At 46.4% G+C, this 27996-nt stretch overlaps 2 protein-coding genes across 3 annotated transcripts in view; one reads left to right on the top strand and one right to left on the bottom strand.

Moving 5' to 3' along the window:
• Positions 1-117: 117 nt before the first annotated feature.
• On the bottom strand, positions 118-13660 carry LOC142584970 (26S proteasome non-ATPase regulatory subunit 6-like). Its single transcript, XM_075695363.1, has 8 exons — positions 13064-13660; positions 8711-8916; positions 7688-7833; positions 7025-7244; positions 5792-5900; positions 2615-2783; positions 1224-1329; positions 118-320 (listed from the first exon to the last, which is right to left on the bottom strand). The coding sequence occupies exons 1-8, from the start codon at positions 13203-13205 to the stop codon at positions 252-254; spliced, it is 1167 nt and encodes a 388-aa protein (XP_075551478.1). The 5' UTR covers positions 13206-13660; the 3' UTR covers positions 118-251.
• Positions 13661-20172: 6512 nt separating this feature from the next.
• The window catches only part of LOC142584971 (uncharacterized), a 35590-nt gene continuing 27766 nt past the window's right edge, over positions 20173-27996 (top strand). For both annotated transcript variants that reach the window (XR_012828993.1, XM_075695364.1), the window contains exons 1-2: positions 20173-20630; positions 26833-26921. Coding sequence is in view for 1 of the 2 variants with exons in the window: in XM_075695364.1 (XP_075551479.1) it covers positions 20436-20630; positions 26833-26921 (284 nt within the window). In the remaining variant the exon portion in view is untranslated. The remainder of the gene's footprint in view (positions 20631-26832; positions 26922-27996) is intronic.

The raw sequence follows: 27996 nt of genomic DNA, 5'->3' as shown, positions 1-27996 counted from the left end.
TCTGCGCCTGTAGAGTAAGATGCTTAGTGCAGAGCAGAGTGAAAGTTAGTCGTTAGGAAATGTGCTCACGACAAAATCCGCAGATTGTCATTAAAGATAATAAGCGGAGGCACGCAAAAAAAAAAGAAAGACCTTTAATGCTGTCGAAAAAGAAAAAAGAAAGCCAGGGGGAGGGGTATGTGCGAGTGACCACACGCTCCACAAAATTCCGAAGGTACACGCGGAGACTTCAAGCGGGCCAGCGGTGATGCTCAGATGTTGATGACACGACTCAGCTTCTGAATCCTGTTGAGGAGGATGTCTCCTTGCTTTATGCAGGCCTGCAAAATAAACGTGGTAATTTGTCACTCGTGCCTTCGTGACGGTTTGCCGGTGTAGTAGAGGTTCTATTAACGCTACCTAGACTGCACATGGAAGTGCGGCTTACAAGTCGTCCTATTATGGACGAACGCATGGTTCCTAAAGTTCATACGTAAGGCCGGAATATTGCTAGAACTGAGTAATGCACACTTGCTTTGTTTATAGCCACTTTGGTAATTCTTGGGACGAAACTTCTATGCGGAAGCTTGGTGTGCCGCGAAAAGTATCCGCAAGGTCATCGACTCAGTCATCGACTGGAAAAGGCAAACTTACATGCACATTCCAGCGAGCTGTGTTGCCTTTCCTACAGTAGTGTTGAGAACGCAAAATAACCAGTCTCCTCTCAAGCACGCTGCGGCACATCCGGGCTACTTTGGGCGGCATACCAAATTATTCCCTTGAAGTTTGATGACAAGTTACCATTAACTACAGAGAAAACACTGGGAAGGCGGGAGATGGAAGTTCAAGACGATGAGCAAAGCGAAAACACAGTGAAAGCAGGAGCCAACGCTTCGAGGAGAGGACTTGCCTTTTTCAAGGTGACGTATGCTTTCCTTGGTTTAGTATATGTACGTATAATTATTCTAAAGGGCAGAGCTGTTTCCTCCCCCCCCCTGCCTTAGCGCCTCTCTCCTTTAGAGTAACCATACTTATATATACAATGCCGAGGAACGCCTATGTCGCCTTGAAAAAAAAAAACAAAAAAACAGGTCCACTTATCGAAACGTTGGCTCCTGTTTTCGCCGTGTTCTCGTTTTTGCTCATCGTATTAACTGCAGCCGCACTTGCTTTGCTACCCTGTGTCTAATTGATTGTCTGTTTGAGAAAAACTCGAGTTGTTCACGTTGAGTAAGCAGTCGCACCTGGTACTGGTAGTTCTTGCTGTCGGGCCGCATAGTCTCGACCACTCCGCCCACTTTGTCGATCTTGCAGTGAAGACGGCCATCAGCGATGAAGCGCGCCAGCTCCCTGCGTAAAGACAAGGTGTCATTGTTAGTGGCTATGCGCCAGCTAGCGCATAGCCGTGTGAAGCAAAGGTAATACCGACAGACACAAACTGGGTGCAAAACGACCCCCTGCGTTTTTTTTTTCTAAAAAGACAAACATATCGCCTCTTGGAATCTTCTTCCCACATACGTCTACTTTAACAGCCACGCATGCGACTAAGATTTGCTTCTTACATTAAATCTTTATTTGTTATAACCAAGTTTCATTTTATGCCGACCTAGTTTTGAACGAAGGACTGTTACTTCCACCATCTTACGTTGTTAAGTTCTTGCTGCCAGGAATCGTAGCAGTACATATTTCAAGTAGCGGCGAAGTAGCGGCGACTTGGTGCCACTTCGCCGCTTCCATCGCTGACAAAATGAGTATTTGTCTGTGCTTAACTAAAAGTACAGAGAAGCGCTTTTGTTCGGGTTCAGTTTCTTGCTTCAACATGCTTCGTGAATTGCGCTATAGGTGGTGTATTCTTGGCATAACGAGCAAGGTGAAATTAGATAATGAGATAATCAGTTGCACTGAAATGAAGTAGTGCATTGAAATTCATGCCGCAGATTTGAGCAAGGCGAAAATACTCAATAAAAAGACACAAAGAACACTGTGAAACAAAGGTAATACCGACAGATACAAACTGGGTGCAAAACGACCCCCTGCGTTTTTTTCTAAAAAAACAAACATATCGCCTCTTGGAATCTTCTTCCCACATACGTCTACTTTAACAGCCATGCATGCGACTAAGATTTGCTTCTTACCTTAAATCTTTATTTGTTACGAGTGGTTAGAGTATGTGTATGTTTATGTGCACGCTGCTCCACAGCATGCACATTGGTCGAATGGTAAAGATTTCGTTTTAACAGCGCCATTTTGAAAAAATCATGCATTCGTTCGGCGACAAAACTACAGAAGTCTTCTTTCCTTGAGCACTGCGCCTTGTGCGTACCTAATTGTGCAGTACAGGGCATATCGCCAAAATTTTCTTTAATAACTTACGTCTTTCCTGCCAACGCTATGGTGCGCTCAATACTAACAAAACTAAGATAAACTGGTTATGTATATCTTCTTTTTTGCTGCAGTGTGGTGGGAAGTTGCTTTCCTTGTCTGAAAAAAAATTGAAACCCTGGCACTTCTCGGTAGATCACCCAGCAAGCTGGTTAGAGAACCCGGTCTAAATTATAACGTGGATAATCCTAAATCCGTATGCAATGAATAGCTAATGCACGGCGCACTTTATGACACGGTGAACGGCACTCACTGGTCAATGAAGGACACGGTGACCCCGAAGGTGTCCGCCATGTACTGCAGCGTCAGGCTGCGGTAGGACTCCAGCAGCTGGGTGTAGGCCAGGATGCGCATTTCACGCATGTAGTAGCGCACGTGAGGAGCCCAGATGCGGTCGCGCTGGAGCAGGCGCTCGACATTTGCTGTGACGTACAAAGAAGGACATCGACCACACCCACGCCGTCGGGTTTCACTTAGGCGAAACAGGAAATACCTCAAAACGCGTCGTGAAAGTGCCCGAAAATAATGCAGCGATGACATCGTCGTTCATGTGTTTAAGAGCACGACATTACAGTTGCGGAATGTTGACATCGGTACTTTTCGACTGCCCCAGCGAATAGAATCGTCAGTATTCACAAAAAACAATTCTGACGCTGAAGCTGTTCGTAAGAGCAGATGCCAGCTGTTCATGTTGGCGGACATATCGTAACCGAAGGTTGCCGGCCAATGGCAAATGTCACTTACGAACGATAAAGCTTTGTGAATTCGGCCTCAAGTTCACCGTCTTTCCAAAGTGTTCACCTTCATGCACCGGAAACGTCTCGATTCTGTTTCCTTGCAATATTCGAAATATTCGAAAGATCTCCCTGGCGCCTTCAAAGTGCACGCGTCAGCACGCTTCCTGTCAGAGCCCTTTCTTTGCTTCAATTCGGCGCGGGGGACATGTTGAGATCTGACGAACGAAACAGACTCGTTTGGTTCACTTCACAACGCATAAAGCACTGTTGGCAGGGGAAGTAAATTTGGCTTGAGCTTTGATTCGCGTTATGTTTCCCCTGCATGGTGTCCTGTGATGCAGGGAAGATGCAGCGCGGAGGGGTGCTAAAAGGTGGAGCGATCACCGGGGAGTATCAGTCTGCCGCGTCAGCACCCTTGATGCAATGGCACAGGTAATGACTGTTGCGAGCGGACGACGAAACGGACACGTTCAGCCCGTCTTCTAGTTTTTCACTGCTGTTCACAGTAACATACTACATGCGTTTATACTTCGAACGTATACACCTTCGAGCGGCTAGTAAAACTCTATTACTGATCGGATGTTTAGGTACTAAAATGCTGTTTTAGGCGCCTATGACAGGCACTAAATCTGTAATTTAAGACATATTTGGCGCCGAATACTGACCTCAAGGTAGGTAGAGGCACAAATAATAACTTCCGTTGTGCAACTGAAGATGAATTATGATCGTAACACGGCCCGGTAAAATCTTGTTTACTGTTGTTCACTTTATTTTCTCTATAAGACGGAATGAGGCAAGCTGCGTAGGTTGCAAGACTTATCCTATATTTAGAGTATCTAAACAACATGAGATAAGTGAAAGCAGTGAAAAACAAGCAGCCTCTCAAGATTTGCGGGTTTCATGTTGTGCATTTTTTTACTGTGTATTGGTTTGCATGCAGAAAAGGAACTCTCAACATCTACCAAAGTTAGGGGCGCATGTTTGTACTTCGGTAACTTCGGTGACCCAGCGTCCTGTGGAATTCTAGAATGATCACTGCTCAGATTTTTGTCCGAGGCAGACTGCACTTTCCAACTACCTCTATAAGTAACAGGTCCACTGGAGATGATGCCGAACCTTTTCATGAACGTACAGAATGCGCCCCACATTCCTGGTCAGAGTTCCGCTCGAGCATATAAATTTCTCGGTGATGCCGGCTAAAGACGTTAAATGAGTGTACAGGTACAGTGAATCACCTTTAAGTGTATATTGTCGCGTATATCGCAGTTCAAGCCCTTGTCACTGTGATGCTCTCGTCTGCTGCAAAGCTGTCAATAACAGCTTTTACACCAGCAAAATGTTTCTGATAATGATCGGCTGCCTCCAGCCAAGTTTTCCAGAGGCTAATATTATTAGAAAGAAGATAAGGCTAGGAGAAAAAAAAATACGTATTTTAGGCTCTAAAATGCAAAATAAGCACCGACATAGGCATTTATAGGCAGAATAGAAGTGCCACTAATATGTGTGCACACCTACAATTAGTGCTTATATGTCAAATAGCCATTATAAGGGCGTAAGTGAAAATAGACATTTTGCCAAATTATATTGCGTCCTTATAACGCGCGTTGCAAGCTTCACAAAAGCTACTGATGTGTCCTGGGTTGATGTTATGGCGAAGCTTGTTGTGATGGTGCATGTGACAATTCGACAATAACTCAACAAAATAGTGAAAAGCTTCAATGAATGTATGAATTGAAGCATCACTAAGCCAGTGAAGGCCTTTACGAATCAACTTCACCAATAGCTAAAAGTGATCATAATAATGGTTGTTCAGCACAAATTATTACACGGACACAAACGAACGAAGTGGGCCAGGATGGGCCTGACATTATTTACTCTGCTCTTTTGTGTCCGCGTATTAATTTGCACTAAACTATTAGAATGCTCGACTAACCAGCCCAACAATTGGCCATCCTGGAGCTAAACGTGACTGCATGAACACTGAGCAACAATTTTTTTTTTCGTGCGGCACGGGATACAAGCAAGGACGCGTTCATAAATGGCAGCCAAGTGCAGGCGCGTGAATACATAGGGAATCTTTTAACATCGCATTTAAGTCTAGCCGGCGAAGGTAGGAAGCCTACTACGTTGTCTTGCTCGACTATGTGCACTCTCAAGGTTTCAATTGACGATATTACCAATAAAACCTGGCTGATTACATGTAACCTACGTCAACTTTGTTGGATCTTCCCCAATGCGTTGACTTGGACTAGCTGGTACATATAAAACCTCTCAAACAACTTTATTCTTCACATTACGACGCACATCTTTCGGAACTCGACCTGCTTGGCATCTTTATCGTCCTCCTCCTCTCACGTACACGCGAATTGTTCTTTTTAGCCCAAAACAATACCTATAGTTTTGTCTGAGACTTTTCTACAAGCTTAAGGCAAAACAGCGACATAACGGAAGCTTAAACAATCCGATATATTATGTCATTATTACTGCTTGTATAATTTTGCATTTTCTAATAACACTTGATTGCAAGATAGAGCAATGACATAACGGAAACCTTACAATGCAAACCATTATCATCCATAACCAATGAAATAACACACCACCTCCTGTTTGTTTCTCTAAAACCCAGCGTCCGGTTCCATCAGAAATGAAGGAAGAGGAGCAGTTAATGCAAGCGAATAGATGAAGCTGCTCACCGAGTTTTCTGAAGAAGATCGCATAGCGGCACTTGTACAGAGAGAAGACGTACTCGCTAATGTCTGGTATGCTGTGCATCACTTCGAGGATCTCGGGTCCTTTGACAACCTTTACGGGAGAAAGCAGAACGACGAAAATGGAGCATCTGCTTAGCGCATCCTCATGGAGCGGTTGATTACTCGTTATTTCAGTTTAAACAGCGCACTAAAGTAAGACAGGGTCGCTCACAAAACAAACACAGGAGCGAACCGCTTCGTGTTTGACCTTAATTTGTGCCTGTGTTAACGCTTAAAGTGTTACGTGCGCATTTTCAACAATGACAAGGTTCTCATTCAGTCTGTAAATGAGTAAATTTCGTAGTTGTGTTTGGATTATTATATTCGCATTCCGTTACAAAGTACTCACTCATCTCTGGGGAATTCTCTGCAGCAAACAGGGCTCGCGCTAATGCGGATATTTGTTCCTATATGTTCTCAGTGTGCCGCGTTGTGGTAATGCGCCTAAGCGGCTTGAAATGACAGGAATGTCCGCGTATATGCACTCACATTTCAACCACTAGAAATGATTATTTTCCAAAAGAGATTGCACACGATAAAACATGCAAAAAGAAATTCTATAGCTCAAGGCGACCTCGTAGTTGGAGTGAAAAATTAAAAGTTAACGAAGCAACAGGGATATTACTGTTACGTTAGTAAACCAGCGACAATAAGCTGGTACAAAATATGCTGAGCAACAACGCCGAATTTGTATTAGAAGCGATGCTTTTTTTGTAAAGGAACAAAACAATGCAGTAAGTTTTAAACTAATAGATAAGTTATTATGAAATGATATTGCTGTGAAATGGGCTGCACCTCTTCCATAGACTATGTTTTGGCAACAAGGAGTTATTATTGAAGGCAAATTTAGTGGTATTGAAGCTTTATGTAATCTTATAGCTACATAATAATGAGCCAAATCAGTATTTGAAATGGTATGATAATCTGCGGATGAGGGTAAGGTGTTTCTCGCTGAGAAATAAAGAGTTCGCCACAAATGCTTTCTGATACGACTGTCCCTTAGGCTCCGCGGGACTTGACAAACGTGAGACAAAGTTCGTTTTCCATTTGTTCACGAGCAGTCAACGGTTTCCTTCCGTCGCGCGTGCGGCATCTTTATGTTCTTAAATGCTGGAAATATATATTTTTTTTCAAGAAGTAGGAAGCGCGACTGCAGCATCCGGTCGCAGCTCGTACCTTGTCGAGGAGCTCGACGCGCGACAGAGAGATCATGGAAGCGATGACAGTGTAGGTGACGAAGCACTGGTAGTCCATCAGCTCGTAGCAGGTGAAGGTGGACACCGTGCTCAGGAACAGCTTGGCGGCCTTCTTGAAGTCCCGCACCGCTATGCAGTACAGTCCCTGGTACACTTTGAGCCGGTTCCTCCGGTCCCAGTCGCCGCGCAGTTCGATCAGACTGCAAGAACGCGTAAAAGATAGCACATGACCTTAGTGGAAGGTTTAGCTCTGGAGCTGCTGTCTAAATATGTGGATTTTTCGCTTGGCATGCAACAAAACAACATTATGAGATTTGTTTCGCACTTTCGTGAATATATTTGTGAATCAGACATGCACTTTTCTTTTACTGAAGTGTGCCAATAAGTGAAAATTAGACAGAAAAATAAATTGTCATAACGTGGTCTACTCTGAACTGTGAATCAGCCCCCCCCCCCCCCCAGAAGAAAAGAAAGAAAGATACATATATGTACTGTGAACTCAACCGAATGCGTAAACTGCGCAACTATATATTGGTCCAAGCTAAAATTATCTGAAAAAAAAAATCGCGCGTCAAAGCGAACACGCACACCGTTGTCAATGTAGCGTACGGCCAACCAGTGGAGTGCTCATATATGAACCGACCTCTTGGCCCTGTCGATGTTGCGGGTGATGAGGTCGTGGTCCATGTAGAAGAGTCCCAGACGGATCAAGTGGAACAGCAGGTCTAGCCGATGACCGAGGGCCACCGTCTTCTCGTACGTCTTGTTCAGTTGTGCCAGCGCTGCCGCCTATCGGCACAAAGACAACAAATTGTAGCTTCGTCCCAGACTAGGAAAGGAGTATGCGCCACGTGACCCTTGCACAAGCCGAACAAGAAGTTAGTGGACCGTAGTATCGTACAAACTGAGAGCGACGGTTGGGTTTACGCGTTCACTACTGTATATTAGCATCGTCTATCCTAGTATACTATGATAGTTACTAGTATACTAGCATCTACTAGCAGTAGGAACTTTCCGGCTGCATTTCCGGCGTCATCATAGGTCGTCGCCGTAGCAGCTACCCGTTTTGATAAACATCATGCCGTCTTGACAACGGCTAAAAGAAACGTTTTAGGAGAGGTTGCTGAAAGGAAGGCCAGCAGTACCTACGGCCTTCATTGACAAAACATTCCAGCTATTCAACACGAGGCAGTTTTTTCGGTGGATAGGTTAGCCCATCTGCGCTCCATTGCCGTCAAGGATACACGTAAATACCTTAGATGCGGACACGAGCACTAGCAGGGTGGCGCCATGTCGTGATACTGAGTTCGAGTAGACAACACGAAGCAAAATTGCAACCACCATGTTGCACACATTCCTAACACGTTATGGTTCAACAAATAGGCACCACATGTAGATGCCAGGGCCGATGCAGATCGCGGGCTCCGGCGTTCCTTAAACTGTGATCACATACAACCTTCGAGAATAATGATACGGAACGTTAAAACTTGCAACCTTGTTGAAAAAGCTGACCGAAAGCAAACTGGCAATAAGACAAAATCTGTTAGAACAAAAACACAGGTCACTTTCAATGACACTCGTTATCTAAGTGTGTAGCCGCCTATTACGCTGTTTATTGTTCTTTTTTTGTCTTCTCAACATGGGGGCTTACCATCCCGTTTCATACCTTGTCACCGATGCGGCTCAGGTATTCCGCCTTGGCCAGGTGGGCCTCGCGAACCTCTGTCTCGCTCAAGTTCTTCTCGGCGTCCTCGATGGCCGCGTCGAGGCGCACCAGCTCGGCCGCGTTGGCCGTCCTCATCTTGCTGGCCAGGCCTTGGTCGAGAGTCCAGCCCAGTTCGGCGCACGTCTCCTCGTAGAAGGGGGCCATGTCTACAGTGAACCGTGCACGACAGAACACGCAAAAAAAAATGTTTGCAGCGGTATAGGACTCAATTCCGGCGCACCGAACTGCTGAATCTAGTTCTGTGAGCGTCTACGACTCATTATGGCTATAGCCACAGTCATATGAAGCAAACAGACATCCAAGCCAGGGAAACCATAAATGAAGTGCACTGTTATTAAAGCGAAGCTTTCTTGGTCTGTTCTCCCGTCTTTCCGGGCGCTGCTGCTGTGGTCCTGCTCGCTCGCGCCACTGGTTCTTTTGCAACATCACCAGATGGCGCTCGCATCCACGTATCACTAGTGTTCCTGTATATGCTCCCGCAGGGAGCAGAGTTGCGCATAGGTCCGCCGTCGTGATCCAGCTCTGCAGCGAAGCCCCTCCTCGCGCGCGCAGGAGCCAAATGCCGCGCGGTGTTCCGCCTTTTTCTCTAGTGGTCGCGAGCTACAAGCGCCAATTGTTCGCAGGCGCTTAGTAATGGGCAATTCTTAATACAGGCTACACTCGAATGAGTCATTCGTGCAGTCGGAGGGGGTGGGCTTCCAACCAACCGAAACTTTGTATGTACCTATGTAAACACGCATATACAAACACACACATGAACGTACAAATAGGGGGTAGGACCGCCTTCAGTTCCCCAAAATAAAATACTGCCGTGGCTCGAACAGCTCCAAAGTTCGCTCGCAAACGCGCAGTACGTTGCCACAAAAGGCGGTGCAATGATTTTCATGCATATGAAGTTGTCTTATCATTGTCAGAAAGCAAGAAATGTTTTAGAGAGTGTTTAAAACTTCACACACGTAAGCTGGACACTTAGCGCATATTGGCTGTCGAAACCAGCCGATTAATGACCGTCGCCAAGAGAGCTATCGTGCCTGCAGTTATGTCAGTGACCGTTAACAGAGCGTCATTTATCACTAATCATCGTTCAAAACAGCTGCACGTTTTCGATACATGCGGTGCAGACACAGATTTAAGCGCATTTCAAATGTTCACATGCGCACATTTTAAGCAAAGCTTACTTTTACGATTCATTCATACCGCAGACTAATCAGCTATATAGTATCAGGAAATCTGCAAGTAGAAAAAGATTTAAGATGCAAGAGCTTCTAGATCAAATTTATTTCATACAAGGGAATGCATGAACGGCTGCTGGCAGCAGGCCAAGTGTGCTGGTTCTTGGAACCTTGGGGGCAGAATTCAAAGAAAATGGAAAGGCAACAAGCTATTAAGAGTAACAACAGGTTATTTTTATTGCACTAATCACATCAAGAAGGCAAACTTGCAGAGTAATTATTCACACAGTGCAGACTGTAATCTGACAACACATTTTTGGCATCGTAATGGCACAATACAAGTGCCAGTACGATGTGTTTCGTATCACTTCACCAAGGTCCTTGACTTCACATCGTCGAATACCGTACGTACCTGAAACCCGCAGCTGCTCCTCTCAACGCACGATCGACGGTCCGCTGATTGCAATGGCGATGGCACTGACGGAAACGACGAGTTCGCATGAGTCGGCGATGCGCCCGTAAAGTTGGCTTCGCAGCGGCGCGGATCACTTGACGTCATTTTTCGCGCTCGGCCAATAGCTGTGCGAGCGGCGCCGGAAAAGGTATGCGCAACTCTGCTCCCTGCGGGAGCATATACAGGAACACTACGTATCACGGCCGGCGCCACCGCGGCCACGTTTCACAGTTTGTGCGTATGGCATGTGCTGTGCTTTCTTTCCTATGCGACAAAATTTAGGCGCTGGGCAGTGATAGTGTAAACAGTACAATCGTCTAGAGCCTGAAGAGAGTGTTTGGAGCTGGCGCCTCAACAGCGTGCTGACCACGTATGCGGAACATGCGCCCGCAAAATGGCTCCAAACATGCGCTCAGCGTCGAGGGACACATGGGCCTGAAAGAAGCGTCGCACTGAAGCGGAGCGTCTTCGCTACGCAGCGAAACGCGTTGCTGGCCACGAATGTATGTATACAATGTGTACCTACAATTATAAAAATAATTTAATGACGTGCAGCCCCATAATTCAATTAAAGTTTAGCACTTCTACCACGTCAATCAAAGCAAACAGCATACAAAGCTTCGCTTACACTAGTTCCGGCAGTGCGTGGGATCCGCCAATCTTTTAATAAATCGATATGTAGAAAAAGTTCGAGGAAACCTAAGCACTTCTTATGAGTTGTGAATTCGAAAGCAATAATGTCCAAACTGAACGCTGCTGTGCGGCCCTTCGAGTTACGAACTCCTTGCGGAAAGCGAGCGCGTTGAGACGCTTGGCGTGTTTCGATTTGGCGTTACCGGGTCACAGTTAGAACGCAGGCGAGAGCTTGCGTTCTAACTTGCGAGAGCGAGGGTGACGGGGTGCTTAACACCTGGCGTGCTAGCGCCCAGCAGCTGTATCCTTTCGCCCGCTTTGCTCTGTTGAGGCCAGCTCGTGACGTGACGGGAGGGGGCGGCCAATGGCAATGAGAGCTTAGGTGCAGTTTCGCTGCTGCCGACGGCATACGCGAAGATTTTTGGCTCAGTAGGCCATTTGACCCTTTTGCTTGAATAATTAGGAAATTGGAAATGATGGAAGTTAGTCAAAAGAGAACTTTCCGGCTGTCGGGAAGCGAACCCGCCCTTTACATATTGCGCGTGTGATGTTCAACCTATTAAGCTACAGTGGCGGCTCTCCTCCCTTCAGCTTTCTCGAGGATTTGCGCATGTGTACTAGATCAGCCCTGGGGAGCAGTTGGCCAGCGCCATTCATGGCCATGGCGTCGGATGATGTACGGCACGCGAACATATAACAGCAGGCAAATGATCAAAGTACCCTCGAATGCTACCTCCTAGCACCGAGGCTGCTATGTCAAGGCACTCGCTATGCAATGAGCGAGGAGATGGGCGAGGAGTCTAAGGGGTACCTACGGGGTCAATTTTTCATTAGTCACAACCTCAACCCACTTGCCACATGTAAGATGTCTTTCCGACCCTTCCTTTTTCATTTGCCTATTGTTTGTAGGTTTCAATTGAAAATACCAGGTAATTTCCCGTATGCTTTCCCTAGTTTCGTTGTTCGCTTCATATTGCCAGCAAACTGTTATAGCGTTCCCTCTGTAGGAACGCTCTCTAAATTGTGCGGCAGCAAGGCTTTGCGTATTCTGGGACACAAGTTGACTATAGTGGTCAGTTGAATCAGAGCATAACAGACATTCGAGGAAGCTGCGTGCTGTTGAGTTGCCTTGCCTGTGTGGAAATAGGTGTGGCCATCTGAGCAGTTTACCTTGTAACCTTCGGAAATAAATCTCGTTTTTATTTTATTGCTATGGCAATGACACGATAATCCCATGGCGAATTTTTGCCGACGTCGTCCCCGTCGACGTTGGTGTGGTGGTCCGTACGGATGCTTCGGTATGCTAGGTATATACATGCGATATTATTGAGACGCCAAAATTGATGTGACCATACTTTACGGCCTTGACTGATTCATTCATCAGGATTTTGGCTATTTCAGCACACCAAGAACAGTGATAAAACATTACGTTCACACGGAATGCCTTTTGCCTCAATTTACGAAAAATTGCAAAACGCTACTAGGGCTCCCAATCTTAGAAGGTATGTGCACTGGTGCCGGCGCCAGTGCTCTTTACGGATACACTATTTAACTGGGCGCCGAGTAACGCTTACACTCCCATCTCGTGCAGCGTTTAGGTGCGACGCCTGCAAAGCCCCCTGGCGGTGCTCGTGACGCAAGCTTTCACAGACGCGTGCTAGCTGTCAGGACGCTGTTCTTTGAGCCCAGCAGTAGTGTTAGTGCTGCTTCGCACTAACATGTAGCGCAAAACAGTCCGAGGATTTCAAGCGAAACGCTTAGTTTTGCAACTATCGCCGTGAATGCTTCGCCTCTTCGGGGGAAACTGCCAATTCAACTGCAATTATATTAATATCTACTACGCTTAAAATTGTGCTCGCGGTGGAAGGCAACGATATGGCTGTGCCCAACAAAATAAAATAAAATAATATAAAAAAAACTCAGCCACTCGGCTCCTTCTCGCTCATTTTAGCGGTGCTCTGTAGCATTACGCAGTGTTTTACGCAGACAGAAAGACGACAAGGCCGAACGGGCCCACAACAGTATATCGCTTACTTTGGTCGGTGATGGCTGTCATGAGATCTTGCTTCAGCTTGTCGTTATCAGGCTCGTGGCGGGCCAGCAGAAACTTCATCTGGGCCAACTCGAGGTTGGGATTCTTCTCCAGGCTCTCTTCTGCAAGATTTTCTAGCGGCATGGTGAAGGAAGACTGATTCCCAACGCGACAAAAAGCGTAAAGCGCTGCTAACGCTTCCGACTCCTCGTCGTTGTCTTCTTCTTGCCCTGGTAGACCAGGCGCGTGCTCACGGACGTCGAATTGCGGCGCATCGCCGGCACGAGCCAATAATGTCAGGGCTCGCGCAAGCCGAACGTCGAGCACGCGCTTTGGCTAGTGTTATGTTCTGAAAGCCCCAATTCGATAGCGAGCTATGATGACCATGGTGGTATTGAAGCAAAGCTTTCCTTACCGAGCCGACCAGGGCGTCTGGGGGCGAGCAGCAGGGTGTGTTTTATTGCGATAGCAATTACAGGGACGCTCCAGGCGCATTTGCAGCGTCGTCATTGGCCTCACATAGTGTGGCTGTCCTGGCATCGGCGTGGGATGCGCGGCGTCCACCTGTATAGCGTTAAGCGTCCGGAAACGCGAAGTGCATTTGTCTGCAGACAGCGACGAAGCCAAGTGGATGAACCATCGCGCTACGCTCAGGGAGCCAGGCCAGCACTCTGGTGGCTCCCTCTGCCGGCATGAGCGCTATGCTCGCGCAAACGTCAGCGCTCCTCCGCCGGTGCCGCGGTGCAGGCACATTGGCCTGACAAGAACGGGCAGTAAACGTCGAGCTAAATTTACGTAATCCTTCCTTTGTTTTTTTTTTTGTTCTTTTGACGCTGTCAGAACTCCGGTAGTTTTCCCTTTCGTCTCATCTCGTGCCCCAACGAGCTGCGACTCCTGTTCACGCAGCTGGCGGTGCTTTTCATCACGCCAGCTTAGTCAAACGTCTGCAGCGCAGCGCTAAACTTCGCTATATCGCTTCCGATGCTTCGTCTTCGGGCGAAGTTGCCAATTTTTTCTTCGCCTCTCATAACGACCTCGCGGTTTCCCAAATTGGGATGTCATCAGCTTAAATGGCAAAGTGCAGCGCTGGAATGGTATAGAGATGAACACTTGTTGGAAACCGCTGCTGGAAAATATTTTTTTTGCCACGATTCCTGGCTTCGCCCAGTACTTCTGCGATTTATGTTCTAGAATTCGCTTTTCTTTTTTTTTCCGGTCGGACACAAAGACATTGCCAGTTCTTTTACTAGGGCGAGTCACAAGGAAACAAACACTAATGTATAACGCAAGGACCACGAGAACACCAGAGTTTGCTGAACGTGCGACATGCAGATATCTTAAGTATATTATTTCACATTTCTTTACTACGATGTCGAAATCAACGGGCACTGCCCTATTAATTGCGTGGAAGTGTGAACGGGAATTGACCGAGTATAACCCTAAGAAAATGCTTCTTAAATAATCCAGTGACAGGTGTAGCTAGATCATTGTGATTTATACTGCTTGCGAATTATTGCTAAAGAATCAAGTTTCTCTGCGAAGAATCTATACAAAGTTATTTTCATGTAATGTTTTCTTTCTTTCCCCCTTGCCGTAGTGCGACAGGCTCTAAACAATGCCTCACCTTATATTATATGCTCTTGCTCTGACACAGAAATATGTCTCCTCGGCACTTTGATCCCGGGAGTATCACACGCCTTACGCCCGGAGGTTAGCCTCGATATGTTTATTTATTATTTCGCATTTATTGAAGACCTGTAGTCTGTTTCAAACATAACAGACAACGCTGCGAAGGCTAGAGCGACTTCTCCAGCTCTTCGCATGCGCGACCAAAAAGTAGTGCGTCACATATTGACGAAGAATATTAGGTACGCACCGTGTGATTCGATGTGAAACCAACCCTGGTACTTTTACGTCGCAAGACATGATGTACTTATACATAAAAATCACCGTTGATTTAATCCTATTTAACACTAAACAAGAGAAGTCTCATGTTTCTGCGACAAGCAGCCATGGCGTATCGCATGCGCAGTATGCCGCCTACTGCACGCAAAAATTTGCACAAGCGTGATTTAACGTAAGGTTGCGTCCACAAGTTGTCGTAATGTAGAAACTTTTTGTTGTTTCGCCGTCGAGAAACTTGTGGAAGCGCACCTTATATCTCAATACGAAAGGCTAGCTCACAGTGCCGCCGGGCGAAACATCCTCGATAATCTCGGCACCACTACGAGTCGATGCAAATCACTAAAGTAGACATTCCTCACAATCAGAGGCGCCATCTCAAAATTAATCTCCTCCCTAAAAACATGCACCTCGAATTCTATAAGGAAAGGAGGGCCGAACGGTTAAGAGCCCTACATTAGAAATTCCACGCCCTCAACGACGTAGTATATGTCGACGCAGCAGAATAAATAGAACGCAACTGTATGTCCCTCGCAGTGGTGGACTCCATAGGTCAAATACGCGCTGGTGGTTCAATCCGCGCCAGAAGCACTGAAACAGCGGAAGAGGCGGCTACCGCTCTGGCGATAGCCTCCATACGTTGTCATTGCATTATTGGCGATTCCAGAGCAGGAGTACGCAGTTTTGCGAAAGGCCGAATCTCGGCTCCCGTAAAACACATACTTGACACCAACGAACACCCACGACCAATCCAGATCATTTGGGCGCCAGCATACTCCTCCCTAACCACCCACACCGCCGCTCGAGGACTCGCCAACCGAGCACCCGGACGGCTCACGCCAGGATCAGAGAGGGATGGCATGGTCAGTTACCAGGAAATAACTAAGCACTACAGGTTAGCCAGAGTAGTGTACCCCCGAGCGCACAAATCGCTTAAATAGCGACTAGAAGTAGCTTGGAGACGACTTCAGGCGAACACCTGCCCCAACCCTGTAGCCTATATGTCACTACTACCACCCGGATCAATACCCTAATACATGTATTCATTGTAAGAAAAAAAAAAGCAGATTTGTTCCATATTATGTGGTCGTGCCCAGCGGAATATGACACGAATAACGAAATAAGTAATACTGAGCAGTGGGAGGCCGTGTTGCTCAGCTACGACGCTGACCTGCAGGCCAAGGTCATCAAGAGAGCTGAAGAAGGCGCACGGGTCCATGGGCTCGTGGCTGCCCAACAACAAGGTCACCCGTCAATACCTTGCTTTCAAATAAAGTCTTCACTCACTCACTCACTCACTCACTCACTCACTCACTCACTCACTCACTCACTCACTCACTCACTCACTCACTCACTCACTCACTCACTCACTCACTCACTCACTCACTCACTCACTCACTCACTCACTCACTCACTCACTCACTCACTCTTCTTTTTTCGTAGAAAACATTGCAGATTAAGAACAACTGTGCTTCAAAGCTTGCGGAAGGGGACCTCCATGGCCGCACTACGTGCGCAGATTTTGCAGCATTGCCTGCTACGTATGAAACGCAGCATAATTGGGCATTTAGTAAGATAGCTTATATGAACAGAAGCATGCATTAGAACTTAACTATTGACATTTTCACCTAAAAGAATATTTAAGAAGAGATGCTTCATCGTACTAAATGCACTAAATGCTACAAGTAGTGCCAAAAAATATGTAGAATTGAATAAATCCTAGCAAATTGGTACAGAATGCACAACGAAAAATATAAGTGGAAGCGATACGAAACGAATGATTATTCTTACGCCAGTTGCCACGAAGTGGCACATGTTCAAAGTATTTGCGTATGTTTGCATTTATTACCTTGGCAGAGCGGGTTGTTTCTTATTTCAGTTGCTCATTCATTCATTCATTCATTCATTCATTCATTCATTCATTCATTCATTCATTCATTCATATTCATTCATTCATTCATTCATTCATTTATTCATTCAGTAATTACCTTTTGCAACTTTTACGCGAGCTACTAACAGCGTGTGTAGATTTGCATCGTTTTCTTTTCCTGCGAAGGGAAATAGGCCGTAGACCATCCGTATGCAGTATATAGTGTCTACGGCCCTCGTTTTCACAGTGCACCTCTGCATTCTACAGACAAAAAAAAAAAAAAATAAGAGATCTGGGATTTTACGACCCGAAACCTCGATCTGATATGAAGCGTGGCGTATAGTGGGGGAATCCGGACTTACCTTGACCGCCTGCGGTTCTCTTACGAGCGCGCAATGCGCGATATATGCGAACGTTTCTTGCATTTTGCCCGCCCTCGAAGTGCGGCCGCAGTGGCCGGTAACGAACCCACGACCCGCTCTTGTTTTTTTTTTTTTTGTGAGCAATAGATTGCCTACCCGATGCTCTTTACGAAATTGGAATATCTGTGCTGTGATTTTGTGGCGATGTCATTCCTGATGTCACTCCTTGCCGCTACTTTCGCGCTTCATCAGTGGTCAGAGAGCGACGCTCCGCGCGCGTTATGAATGAGTTCGGCTGGCCGTGAATGGCGGAGGGTAAAAGTGGTCTAGAATCGAGCGGAAGGAATCGCCACAAAACCGCCCCTCTGAATTTTCCAGTCTTCTTGGTAGGGGTTAGGAGTGGGGGGTGGGTGGGGGGGGGGCAGGTAATGTGGATCCGTTTGTAAACTAAGTGCTTGGTTTTACCTTTATTTTTCAAATTAACGCCACATTTGCCAGAAACACTGGAGGCAAAGTTAAGTAAAATCTGTTGGAAACAGCGGCCACCCGACGAGGTAGCCGAGTAGTCGTGGCGGTGCGCTGCTAAGCTCAAGGTCGCGGGTGCGATCCAGGGATAGGCGGCCGCATTTCGATGGGAACGAAATTTAAAAAATAGAAGGCGCTCATGTGCTTAGATTGTTGTACGAAATAAAGAACTCCAAATTATGAAAACTAATCCTCCCCCCACCGCCCCCCATACTACGGCGTGCCTCATAGTCAGATCGTGGTTGCGGCTCGTAACACTTCACAATGATGACGGATATTCGCAAGAATATTAACTTCTCCTTGGAGTGATCGGCAGTTTGTTCAGGCCTGTTCAGCGTCCACCACCCGGGAGTGTTTTTGTCTGCCCAACGTGTTTGAATGCGGAGGTCTGGAGGCAATATTTCGAAGCTATCAGCCAAGTGTTCCACCCACGAATGTGTTAGGTTAATAAACGTGTTGAGATTCGAGGCAAAGTTGTAACTTTTTGGTGAGCCAGCAGCTGCGGCGAACATCCTAATTCGCTGGATAAACGCGTATTACCTTATTATATAGAAATCACTAATTACATTTTAAAAAATAACATTAAGGGGGCACGCTGCAATTGCAGAGTCGCAGTCGTCCAGTACTCACAGCCTAGCCATTGGCTGGAAACTGCGTCGCGCAGTAGTTTGAGAAACGAGTGCTCTAAATCTGCAGCGAAATGCATTGCTGTTCCGGCTAATGTGCTTAGACACTGCGGACAAATGAGTGAAAACTGTTAAGTGGAACTGCAACGCATTTTGCGACACTTTTCGACTCTGTATCTAGCAAACCTCGGGCTAGGCACGAGGTTCCTAGCGATAGGTTATGCTTTGGCTATAGTTGCCGACTTAACTCTGCGGCTACAATTCAAGGCCCCTTAATTCATTTATTATAATAATTTCGTAAAATGTTGTTATTTAATAGTTGTTTTGGTGATTATAGCGCAACTTCGCATGTCCGCTGCGTCTACCAAGCTGGGTCAGCAAAATGTATTGTTTTAGCTCGTATCCCATAAGTTTTGTAATATATGAGGAAATTGTCGCAGAAATATGCAGTTGGTCTGCTAAGGTTTAAGGAGCTGGTGCTAGCAGATATAACCCTTTTAAACGCACTGCTGTGTGAAAGCGTTGATCGTCATTTTTTCTTAGTGTACACACATCGTTAGTATTTAGGTGCTCGTAGCACCATAAATTTTGCATAATGATTTGCTGGTTATGGGCTTGTTTATAAGGCGTCTGGGTTAGGTGTGGTACCGGACAAGTTTTCTTTCCGTTTAAGTAGTAGTACGGCAGAATTTATACAGAGTTGTTGAATGCTAATCAACTATTTTTTTTTACCAATAGTGGAAAACACTGTACAAAGGTCGCCTGCATAACCTTAGCACCTACGTACATTGAAGCCCATATAGGTGTAGCTAGCTAAGCGCTATTTCACTATACTTCATTTTATTTGGCATTCAACCAAAAAGCTTAATGAAGCATAAGAATGCGTTGGAGCGTCTGAAATGCAAAATATAGCCGTATTTGTTTTTGTTGTATGATATTTAATTGTTTTTGATAGAATACACTGAAACTTTTATACAGCACCCCCCCCCCCCCCCTCAAAAAGAAAGAACGAAAAAGAGATTTTGTCTTCGGGGACGAAATATCGGCATCTGTGACGTCATTATATGCTGTATTGCTCGTTTTAATTATATGCCCGATACTATACTGCGCATATAGAAAGCCACTCAGAGTTGAATTCTAGGATAACTGGTCCAACGGATATAACGTTACGCAGTGTTTCATTATTATTACTTTATTAAATATACTGCATAATGTGGTAGAAAAATAAATAATTCCGCGGATCAGAGGGAGAAGCAGGCAATGGCCGCAAATCATCGTTTCCTCACTATGCAGTGTGAATGAATACGAAGTGCCGCTTTTTTATTCATAGTTCACGGACGGAAAGCGGTTCCATTGTGTGTGCTCTAATATATCAGGAAAAAGATCGGAGGCGCCGCTGTCCAAAACGCGCCAGAAATATGGACGGCCGGATTGAAGTACAGGAAAGCACTTGTAAATCTGTGAGAATGACAAAGAGGGGCGTATAGTCTGTATTCCTCGAACGTTATACGCTCTAAAGCTTCCGTCGTTCGTATTGCGTCCTCCGGACAGGCAAATGCAACCGCTCGGGGTGCACCCTCTCGGCAAAGCGGCGAAATTTGGACGCACAGCAAACGCGGAGCCTAACGTTACCAATCCGCAAGCATCGGCACTTACGTCGCCGTCCCACGATGGCGCTGGAAACGGAAGAACACGGCCTACTGATCGAGGGAAACGTTCGGCTCCACCGTCAGAGCGGGATGCAGTAGGCTCCTGTTCAGTGCCATTGTTTCGATATCCGATCAACCAATCTTTACGGCCCTGGTAATGACGTGATGCCCGTTTAGCTAAGCGCCACAGCAGTCTCTCCGACGCAGCCTTAGGGAACGGTCGTTACTGTCGGCAACGCAGGACCGCCGTTTCAACGCCAGCGCGTTTCCGGCGGTGGCCGGGAGAGTCGGAGGTGGGGACCGGACAGCCAGGGACAGGGAAAGAGGCCCCTCGTCGTGAACGTCGTGTCGCTCGAAGACGATCACGCCAGCGATCGTCGTGTCGATTCTTTGCTAACTGTCTGGTTCTGTGAGCCACCACTCCACCAGCGGCAGCCATCATGAGCGACGACCTCGACTTCCCAGCAGATCGTTCGGAGGCGTCGAGTCCGCACGATGAGGGCGACGCGCCGTCGCCCATTGAAGCGATGCCGCTCGACGATGACGACCAGGAGGATCAGCACTCTCCTTACACCAAGGGCATCATAGCGGTCGTGGGCTCGCAGGCGAAGCCACACATATGCTACCATTATCCGGTAAGTAAGTTTATTGTATTGGTATTGATGCGTGTTTTTGTTGAGAGTCGTGGCAACAGTGTATGTTAGCACTCATGCGGTCAGGGGCAGAGAGAAAAGCCTAAATTAAACAATAAAGAAAGAGAGCAGGAGGTCCTTCGGTGTGCCTACTACTCTGCATAAGGCCAATGGAGATGGGAAGGAATGAACAAGTAGTGAAAGCAATTTAGTACGGACAACTGGACTCTTTGAAAGATAAAGCTGAAGGGACTTCGACAAGCTGTTGGTCGTATGAATGGTTAATCTGGGCAGTAGTTTGCCGAAGAGAGAGAAGAGAGAGAAAAGAAACGAGGGATGAAAGAATATATGAGACTAATGAAAAGTTCCCAAATATTTGCGTTCAACAGGGAGCTCTACAACACATTTCGCTTTAAAAGTGGCAGCATATGCGCTGGCGATTTGTAGTCTGGCAAAGATATGCTGCGCACAAGCAACTCATCGCACCCCGTGTCTTGTAGTCTATGCTAGGGCATGAAAAGTCAAGGCTGATTTTTGAGAGTAGGATTGGTTGACTCTGGTTGAATGATGAATTAATGGGTGGACAGATGGATGCTCAGACGGATAGAGAAATAGAAAAAAAAGTAATAAGCCACTCGGTCAGTGACTTCGGTGAGTGGGTGGATGAACGAATGGTGTAAGACAGGCAGGAATAGGCATGCTGGTGAGGCCGCCGTTCCTCTGCCTGGCGAACAGTATGAATTAAAGGCAAACGGATCGTCTTTGAGGTTACCTTCTTGATGGAATTGAAATACATCTGGGAATAGGCAATGTAAAGATTACACGCTGGTTCACGGTAACTGTCCTTGCCGTAGAGGAAATAATTCTAGAAAACTATGATAGTTGAATGATAGTTGAAAACTTTTGAGTCACTGCAATCGTGTCTTCATTATTCGCCGGCCCACTGTTAAGAGTTGTTCTGCTGTATGCAATCGCGCGCATCTCACGGGCAGTAAACTTATAAGCAGCAGTATGTGGCGGGGAAGGCGCGCTTAATAAACAAATAAATGGACTGCCCCTCACAGCGAGAAACCCAGACATTCTTTTACAATATGTCTGGTGTTCCAGAGACACGCCTCCTTACGGATTGTGTAACTATAGATTCTACACGGGTTGGGCACTAGTCGTAGAAGGCCAACTGCAACACGATTTTGTGGCCCGTAAAAAGCTCTTCAGTTTCATACAGTGTAGATGAAGAGTAGCCTCTATGCAAAAATTTACATTTGAACTTCGGGTGGATGCTCTATGAAAGGCGCGAGAAAGTGGCGTTCTTGATACCGAAACTGAAAAACATTTTTTAGAGGCGATATAGGCGGTAAATGCGAGATAAATGCGGCAGCATTACGTCGCACCCATTTAAGGTCCCGGATCTATGATTTAAACCACGTTCACCACGTTGCAAAGTGCTGTTTCCGGAGCTCACTAGAAACACTGACAGTGACACACACACACACACACACACACACACACACACACACACACACACACACACACACACATATATATATATATATATATATATATAAACAAGGGCTGTGCGTACAATAAGGTTCCCAAGGAGCTGCCGTCGCGAAGAACGCTGTTGCGCGGGATCCGGTGACACTGGCGTGTAGCTGAGTTTCCCCTCTCCCAGTCCCTGCCCCGGCGAGCTGTCTGCGACGTTCAGTCTTGGCTTGGCAGCCGTTAGAGTTGGAGCTCGCACTCGCTTCTCCCGCCAGGTGCGAATTAGGCTGTGTGATTAGTTAGTTTTTTTTGTGTGCAAAGAACAGTGCGCCGGTGGACATTCATTCCCAACTGCGTGAAGTTTACGGAGAAAAGTGTATGAGCGTGCAACACGTGGGCAGATGGTGCAGAGAAATCAAAGACGGCCGTACATACGTCCATGACGAACAGCGTTCTGGACGGCCATCGGTTTCGGACGAAACAATTGCGAAAGGGGAAGGAGCACTGCTGAAAGATCGAAGGGTGATGGTTCAGAATCTCTGCGAGATGATCCCTGATGTCAGCAAGATCGACATTGACAAAATTTTGACCGACCATTTAGGATAGGCCAAGGTTTGTGCAAGGTGGGTGCCGAGAATGCTTACGGAAGACCAGAAATGGCAACGTGTTGAAGCGGCCCGCGAATATCTTCAGGCCTACGAAACCGATGGCGACGGATTCTCGGACCCTATTGTCACTAGGGACGAAACCTGGCTCCATTACACGACACTGGAAACTAAACAACAATCCCGTCGGCGGAAACATCCAGAGTCTCCGAGCCACGGAAGTTCAAAGAAACTCTATCTGCCGACAAAGTGATAGCGAGCATCTTTTGGGACAGGAAGGGGTTATTGTTATGCGAATTTATGCCTGCTGGTACCACAGTCAATGCGGACCAGTAGTGTGAGACGTTGCAGAACCTTCGCAGCGCGATTGAAAACAAGAGGAGAGGCATGCTTACGGAGGGAGTCGTTTCTTTCAGGACAACGCTCGTCGGCACATTGTATGTGTAACAAACGATCTCATCAACAAATTTGGATGGAATACTGTCACGCACCCGCCGTACAGCCCAGATATAGCCCCAAGTGACTACCATAGCTTCCCTGAATTGAAGAAACACCTGGGTGGGGCGCATTTCAGAACCAGGGAGGAGCTGAAAGGAGTGGTTTTAAGCTATCACGGCGCGGCGGGAGAGCTCTAGGATTCAGGCATGCAAAAATGCATTGATCTCAACGGCGCTTATGTCGAAAAATAGGGGAGAGTCCAAGCTTTCCAGAAATCTATTATTAAATGCCAATAAACATGTTTTTCATTGCGAACAGTCATTGGTGACTTTATTTTACGGACAACCCTTCTATACACACACACACACACACACACACACACACACACACACACACACACACACACACACACACACACACACACACACACACACACACACACACACACACATATATATATATATATATATATATATATATATATATATATATAACATACACGCACAAACACAACACGATCTTCTATGCTCTCCCATTCCCTCCCTACCTCTACCACGTGACCGACTTACTTCCCACACTACAAGCACATGCACTTCTTCCCACTTTGACGCTTCTAATGCTAACGCAATTAAAGAAAAACATTTGCCGCCATCTACCACTCACCGGAAGTGACGCGTGTCTCAGTGCGTGCGGCTCCAAACTCACCATGACCTCCGAAATTAGGCGGCGCTCATGGCGCGGATAAAAATCTCGGAGGTGACGTGCTGGAGCTTAGGTCATTTTTGCTAACCACCATGCGTTAATGGCTTAGGCATCACTTGAAAAGGCTGCTAATAAAGCATTTCGGCAACCGCCGGCCCTCTAGGATTGCCAAAATTGTTTAGTGGCATATGCTAGTGGTTTATTACAAATTTAGCAAACGTGAAGTTTCGTTGCAGTTGGCCTTTAAAAGGGCCCCTCAGCTGGCCGCGCAGTAAGTTTTCCTTGTACTTCAGAGAAGTTGAGCAAACGGCCGTTCTGTGGGCGTTCTACCGCAACAAATTTAAAAGAGTTACCGAGATAGAAGCAATGAAATGTCGTAAAGCAGTGGCTGGGAGAGGCGAACTATCCTGCCTACACCAAACTCTCTCCATTTACTCAACCAGTGTCCGCAAGCAAAATCCGTCTCCAGCGTTCTCTCATATCGGAGGCGAGGGCTCACTACCTCCTCCTTTGTCACGGCCACCGCCTCCACGATCACCGCATCCCATGTGTTTTTTTATTCCTCCTTAACTTTCTGCTTGTCGCATTTCCAGTGGAGTTCCCGCGCGCTCTGCGTTTCACGGGGATTCTCCGGCTCTTCTGGCTGCTAGTGGCTATTGGTGCCCTGCAGCTGGACGTAGACGACATACAGATAGGTTTACACGAAAGAGAGTCCTGGTTCCAGATCCTTGTGTAGAACTGTGTGGACAACAAATACCTGTCAACAAAGAGCATAAGTTCCCAAGCATTATACTTGACTCCAGGCTTAATTTCATTCCACACATTAAATATCTTAAAGAAAAATGTCTAAAAACAATGAACTTACTGGAACTTCTATCCCACACAACATGGGATAGCGACAGGAAGTGTTTGATGAATCTTTATGATAGCCTAATGCGATGTATGTAACTCTGCCGCCCCGAGCGCGCTAAAGATGCTCGACCCTGTCCACCATCTAGGTATCCGCTTAGCCACTGGCGCTTTCAGGACAAGTCTGATTGAAAGCTTGTACGCAGAATCAAATGAGTGGTCACTCCACTTGCGGAGACCATAAGCCTCACATATTTTCTCATAATACAATCTAATCATGAACGTCCATGTTTTAATACAGTTACCGATATGACGTGTGCTACGCTTTTCCGCAATCGCGCCTCTGTAAGACAGCCTTTCTCGCTGCGTATGAAGGAGTTTAGCGATGAAATGCATGTCCCACTCCTCGAGCATCGCTTAATGCATTCAACCAAGCTGTGACCTCCTTGGGAGTGGCAGGCGGTAGAATGTGACATGCCCTTTCTAGAAGTTACAAAGCATTCACCAGAGGTCGAAATACGAATATATTTCCTAGAACTTCAGTGCAAGCACTCGTGCACAGAGTTCTACATTGACGCTTCCAAGTCACGTGCCGGAGCGTCCTACGCAGCCGTCGGTCCATCCTTCTCGGAATCCGATGTACTACATCCAGAAACAAGCATCCTTACGGCCGAGGCCTACGCAATATTGTCGTCTATAAAGCATATAAAGAAATCAAAACTCCAAAAAGCAGTTCGTGAAGTGTCGTGAAGGCCTTGATGTCACTCTGTAAGCATAAATATCCCGTACTTATTGAGGTCTATTCCGACCTGTGTAAAGCTTACCTATCTAACCGGCAAATCATTATATGCTGGGTACCTGGTCATAGGGGAATCGAAGGCAAAGTTCTGGCAGACCAGATGGCCACGTCAATTGCATCCCATGCTGTTAATGATACTGCTTAAGTCCCTGTCACAGATCTGAAGCCTTTCTTACGAAAGAAAGTGCGAAACCACTGGCAACGCATGTGGGACGCATAAATAAATAACAAACTGCACGTGATAAAGCCACAGTTAGGTTGGCTCTCCGCAACAAAATCACGGCGAACAGATGTCCTATTCAGTCGTCTCAGAATAGGACACACATTTGGGACCCATAATTGTTTACTTACTGGAAATGATTGTCGAACCTGTGGTAGATGTGGGGAGAGGCTGACCGTCCTCCACGTGCTCCTGGAGTGCCGGGAAGCCGCAGCTCAGAGAAACATTTTCCCTCTTGTATACCATTATTACATCCATCTTCACCCAGCTATGTTTCTTGGTAAGGAACCGCTTTTTAATACCAAGGCAGTCCTAGATTTCTTGAATGATGTTGTCCTACACGTCATAAGCCCATTAAATTCATACCGCATCCTCTTCCGAGAAGATGCTGCTGTGATAGTGTTTCGTATAGCACGTGCCTACAGGCTCTTGTTTTTCAAGGACTCTGATGAGGCAGTCGGGCTCTAGCAAATTTTAGTATCAGACATATTTTGTACAACGTATCATTATCTCGCAGTCCATGTTAATGCTCATAGTTCCTGACATTTGTCACTGCCATAATCTTATTACAAACAGATTTTACGCACTTTAGAGCGACTACTTTTAAGGCCTCTTTACAGCCACGTCACATCAACCACATAGAAATTATACCTCAACTGCAAGCTCATTAACACTGGCATGGCGATCTTCGGCCATACCTGGCCCATATATATATATATATATATATATATATATATATATATATATATATATATATATATATATATATATATATATAGCATAAGCATGTCAGTACATTGTATGAGAGTGTGGGACAATACGTGAACTTAGCTGTACTTTTCAAAAACTTCCTTCTACAATGATTTTTTCATTGTGACAGTATCATCATTATCATCACCTTTACACTGGACTATCAATGCATCTGCCAGATAGATTCCCGATGCCACATGGGAACAGCGAAAACATATGCAAAACATGCTCGTTTATTTAGATATTGCCGAACGCATTACTAGATCTCATGCGAGCGTTTGCACGTGTGGTTGTAGAAAATATACGGGCAAGGCCAACATACGCTAATATCATTTTTTCTTCATTTCCTTTTGCATTCAGCTCACTCCGGTTTACATCAAGCTACCCAAGTCCATCCGGGAAATCGGAGATATCTACATGCAGATGGTGATGCCCGTCGACTTTAAGAGGTGAGCTGGGCTGTATGAGGTATCCGGGCATGTATGAGGGAATCAGTCCGGAAGCAAAAAAGAAAGAAGAAGAAAAAAGAAAGAAAGGAAAAGGATGAGGTCAAAGGAAAAGAAACTCACAGGTCGTCATTGTTCACTGAGGGACTGCAACGCGGTAGCGTTATGAGGTCCTATCATTGCGCGTTTATTTATCTACATCCGTGGGACTTCTCCCACCTAATGGTAATCGGTCAGTTGTTATCGCAGTACGATCTATTGCTGCTGTTTACTTGTTGCTGCCTCCAAGTCTACAGCGTCACCTAAAGTCAACGAAAACACAACAGCAAAATGACGGCTGTCGCTATATAACATAACGCGCAGCTATCGCTGTAGAAATCGCTACACATTCGTCCTATCTATCGATATATACCCACCCACATGTGCGTGTAGCTATGTAAACCACAGCTATCACTTTATTTCAACCATCCACCCTACATCGTATTGCGGTGGAAAACATTGCACAAGCGGTAACACCTCCCCTTCACGTACCACTTTACGTCTTGCCCAATCCGCTTCTGCTCATCCTTACCCTCTGCGTCGCTCTCACCTCGCCAGTTGCCCTTCCGAGGACATAGCCCCCTACGACGACGAAAGCAAAGCTTTATCCCTATAGTGATATTGCGTTAAAGCCCTTGCGAGGACACATATATACTCGTAGCGCACTGCGTCAGGACCGGCCGACTCATGCTTTCTACACAGACTCCGGGAACCGGCCGCGATACAAACGCGGTGCAATGTCGACAGCCCTGTTTTGATGGTTGTATGATCTATCCTGATGGAGCAGTGGGACGAAAATAAATAGGCGCGGCCTTAAACTCAGCGGTGCGGATTAGAGCAAACTGAGGTAGCTGATCTTCGAATTCAGATTGAGAGGAAGAAATGACACAGACCGTGCAATACGTAGTCGCCCAGCAAGGTAGATGATTGGTAGTGCGGTTACGCCAGGACGCGTCCACATTGGCAGAAAGTGTTAGCAAACGAAGCAGTCGGCACCTTCTTTACGAGCTTTTGTTTTTGCGAGGTTGTACGGTTGAAG

Source organism: Dermacentor variabilis, chromosome 6 (genome assembly GCF_050947875.1).
Source record: "Dermacentor variabilis isolate Ectoservices chromosome 6, ASM5094787v1, whole genome shotgun sequence".
NCBI classification, from domain to species: Eukaryota; Metazoa; Arthropoda; class Arachnida; order Ixodida; family Ixodidae; genus Dermacentor; species Dermacentor variabilis.
Note: the sequence above shows the minus strand (reverse complement) of the source record. Positions and strands in the feature narration are given on the sequence as shown.

Bases quoted from the DNA above. Each gene is read 5' to 3' on its own strand.
- LOC142584970 (XM_075695363.1), bottom strand. From the start codon at position 13,205: ATGCCGCTAGAAAATCTTGCAGAAGAGAGCCTGGAGAAGAATCCCAAC. The intron at 7,834-8,710 runs GTATGAAACGGG...TTGTGCCGATAG, and splicing joins TGAGCCGCATCGGTGACAAG to GCGGCAGCGCTGGCACAACT. The intron at 1,330-2,614 runs GTGAGTGCCGTT...GTCTTTACGCAG, and splicing joins ACCGTGTCCTTCATTGACCA to GGAGCTGGCGCGCTTCATCG.